The sequence below is a fragment of the Pelmatolapia mariae genome, linkage group LG20 (assembly GCF_036321145.2).
Source record: "Pelmatolapia mariae isolate MD_Pm_ZW linkage group LG20, Pm_UMD_F_2, whole genome shotgun sequence".
In the NCBI taxonomy this organism is placed as follows: domain Eukaryota; kingdom Metazoa; phylum Chordata; class Actinopteri; order Cichliformes; family Cichlidae; genus Pelmatolapia; species Pelmatolapia mariae.
The window spans coordinates 6,370,214-6,373,766 of NC_086244.1; the positions used below are offsets into that span (position 1 = coordinate 6,370,214).

A 3,553-nucleotide genomic window follows, 5' to 3' on the forward strand; every position below is an offset into this window, starting at 1 on the left:
GATAGGGTTACCGGGGCCCTGCCCAGGAGCCAGGCCTGGGAAGGGGGGGCCCAGGGGAGAGTTCTTGGTGGCCAGGTTGGACCGGAAGAAAATGGGTGGATGAAAAAAAAAAATCCCCCCAAATACATAAATGAAATTGCAATTTTTTTTCTGTTGTAACCATCTCCAAGTAGGTTATGTTTTTGGTAGTTTTAACATGCATATGTGTCATTCTTTCTGTGTGTAAACACAATACTCAAAAAGGTTTGTGTGAATTCCAATAAAACTTTGGTGGATGTTTGCACTCTCAGAGTGCTTCGTGGTTTTTGGGGGGAGAGGGTTTGTTTTCCCCTCTCCTATGTTCTCAGAGTTTGGAAAGCCTGTTTGGAAAGAAGACATACCAATATACCAATGTTTATTATTGCTTTGCAACTTTACAGATCAGTTTGATGAGCTGTTATTTAATCCTGATATTTGTCACTACTCATGCAGCACCCCCAGGTGGTGCCTTTGAATATAAGATGAGCTCTAATTTTGCACCAGAATGAGAAGAGAAGTTATTTTATTTAAGATTTTAATGCTTAATCTGTAAAATCTTTATCTTTTAGTAAAGTGAAGAATAAAGAAGCGTTTAAAGATGTTGTCTGTTGTATCAATCTGTGTCTGTTGTGACACATAAATTCAGGCCTGCATGCTGGATTATTTGTGCTTTCATGTCTGTTTAAGTGTAAGGTACACTTGGTCTTCATCCCTGCTGGCTGGATCCAGGCTCTGGTATACTGACTCTTCAGGTGGCAACGTCAGAAGATTCTCATAGAGAACAATCTGGAAAAGACAGAATGATGAAAGTAACCCTGTTAAATCAGAAGCTCTTGAGGTTTGAGGTAAGCACAAGTGGCACCTTTAGGTGGGGGAACTCCAGGCCTCAAGGGCTGATGTCCTGCAGGTGTCCTTGATCCAACACAGCTGATTCAAATGGCTAAATTATCTCCTCAACAAGTCTTGAAGTTCTCCAGAGGCCTGGTAATGAACTAATCATTTGATTCAGGTGTGTTGACTCAGGGTGATATCTAAAACCTGCAGGACACCGGCCCTTAAGGCCTGGAGTTGCCCATCCCTGATATATAGTGATAATAAAGACTACAATACCCAGAATGGCTCCAGGCATTCTGGGTATTGTAGTGCATAGAATGAGGCAGTAGGAATAGTGCCATCATTGTCGTTGTTCTAGCTGAGTATAAAACTTTTGGGCCAAGTCAGTGTACTATAAGTGCTGCTCTATGCTGTTTATAAAAGATGCAAAACAAGATTCCTCCTCCTGCCTTCATTTGTATTCGTCATGTTGACATCATAAACAATATGCAGATTCTGTTCACATTACCTCACTCTTTTTATAATTCACAATTTTCTGTTTGTTCAAACCTGAAAACGGGAAAACACAGAAAAGTATTAGACAAACATGAAATATTCTTAGATGTAAGGCTGGTTGGAGACTATACACTCTGTGCGCTCCACAAATGTCAGCAGTCAGTCACAGGGTTAAAAATCCACACCTTTAGAATCACTAATCAACTTATCATAAAGGTGCCAAAGAGGTGAAACATAACTCACAAGAGTCCGTAGTCTTCTTTTTGCAGATGAGCTGCACAACAACAAACAACACCAAAACCACCATGACCACAGCTATAACCACAGGCCAGAGAAAACCTGCAGAGAGAAAAGAAAAGACCAAAATGGGGGAGAATATAATCTTTGTATAAAAACTACTGTTCTTATATATGTATGTACGTATGTATTTATGTATAGAAAAACTACCCCTTTATGTTTCTGGATTGAGAGAAATAACTTATAAAATATATTTCACTGCACCTGAATTTACAAATGTTATTTCAGGCTGTTTAGTGATTGTTGTGGAAGTTGACAAAGATTGCAGGCCCAATGTTGGCGTTGAAGCTGTTGATGCAGCAAACAGGGACACAATCAGAAACATTACTGATGTAAAGAAGTTATCAGTGAGCAATGAAAATATTATCCTTTTTTTTTTTTAGAGTAAGGTTATGGAGCATTTTAATGATGACTAGTAAAAACTCACCTTCTGTCACCGTGAGCTGAAAGCTATCAAACAAATATGGATCCAAGTTTCTGTCCAAATAGCACCGGTAGAGCCCCGAGTCAGATTTTTCCAGCTGTGTGATGCTGACATAAAGAACTGCATGACGTGTTGGAAACTCTTCTTCTTCGTATTTAATAAAGTATCTGCCATTTTGAGCTACAAGGTCGGTTGTTCCAATGAGAATGTTTCCCCTTTCACATTGGTTCTTACATAAGAGCTTCCACTTTCCAAAGATATAAAATGAACACTTAACTGTGATGTTTCCTCCTTCCACTCCTGTATGCATGGCAATCTTTGCATTGTAAGGAACAGTGTTTCCATCCTGCAGTGCTATGGAAAAGATTAGTAAATCATTACTATCACCCAAATAGATATTCGGGTCTGATGATAATTTGAAGATCAACAAATTGGTTCAACAATAATTCTCTGTACAAATATCCACATTTCCTAACACCTGAAATACTATATTAACGTTTTATCAGCTGTAATTAATATTTAGAATCTCTCTATATTCACCTAGGTTGATTTTCTTGCTTAATTTTATCCTTTAACCATCAACTAAATGCTGATGTTCTTTCAGTGGATACTGAAGCTGAAGAAGTAGTTACTTGTGAAAGTCTCCTTTGTTTTCACAAGTATTTAACCCTTGTATGGTGTTCGGGTCTGTGAGACCCATGCCATTTAGAGGCCGCTGCCCCTTTAGGCAGTATATACCATCAAAACCTGCAAAATATGGTATAAAGATATTTACACTTGATTATAACTGATTTTATTTTTTTATAACATTTTATTAAAAAAAGAACGAGAAGCACATTAATTCATAAATGTGATCGAACAAAGGTAAAGGGAAAATTATCCATGTTTGCTGTTCACATGGCTCGTAATTGGGATGAAGTAAACATCTGTTGAGTAATTTAACATAAAATTGTTTGATAGTGTTAATTGGAAAGCCAAAACTCTAGGGTCCACCAGACCCATGAACACTGGCTGAGTAACAAAAATACAAACACCACACAAGGGTTAAGCCTCAGCTCCACCAAGAGACTCCTTATGCATTTATGAACTTTATAAAGTGCACTGGCAAAATTCAAGTGGCATTGTGGGAGAGTTGAGGGTGCCACAGCACCCCCTGTGTAAAGCTAAGATCACTGCATTCCCGGTCAAGTGCAAAAATAAATAAATAAATGCACAATGTAATAATTTAATAAAATAAACAAAGGTGTTAAAACACTTAAAATATTATTTATCTAAGAAATACATGAGTTGGGCAGTTGTGATAAATAAATCAGTAAGGAATAATGATTTTCCAAACATATGGTCATATGATTTTACACGTAGCCTCTTCATCACAATTAACAAGAAATTATGCAAAATGATCTGTCAGCTCATTTTGCATAATTTCTGGCTGGTTCATCCAAGTGAGCATTATTGACAGACCACCATAATGCAAAAGTGACTCAC

General features: G+C 37.7%; 1 protein-coding gene across 1 annotated transcript; it reads right to left on the reverse strand.

The window, feature by feature from the left end:
* Positions 1–627: 627 nt before the first annotated feature.
* On the reverse strand, positions 628–2,378 carry LOC134618367 (uncharacterized). Its single transcript, XM_063463733.1, has 5 exons — positions 2,072–2,378; positions 1,849–1,932; positions 1,591–1,686; positions 1,361–1,401; positions 628–804 (listed from the first exon to the last, which is right to left on the reverse strand). The coding sequence occupies exons 1-5, from the start codon at positions 2,376–2,378 to the stop codon at positions 691–693; spliced, it is 642 nt and encodes a 213-aa protein (XP_063319803.1). The 3' UTR covers positions 628–690.
* Between the last annotated feature and the right edge of the window lie 1,175 nt (positions 2,379–3,553).

Excerpts from the sequence above, each read along its gene's own strand:
- LOC134618367 (XM_063463733.1), bottom strand. The coding sequence starts at position 2,378 with ATGCATACAGGAGTGGAAGGAGGAAACATCACAGTTAAGTGTTCATTT. Across the intron at positions 1,933-2,071 it reads TCAGCTCACGGTGACAGAAG|CTTCAACGCCAACATTGGGC; the intron begins GTGAGTTTTTAC and ends CTGCATCAACAG. Across the intron at positions 805-1,360 it reads TGAATTATAAAAAGAGTGAG|ATTGTTCTCTATGAGAATCT; the intron begins GTAATGTGAACA and ends TGTCTTTTCCAG.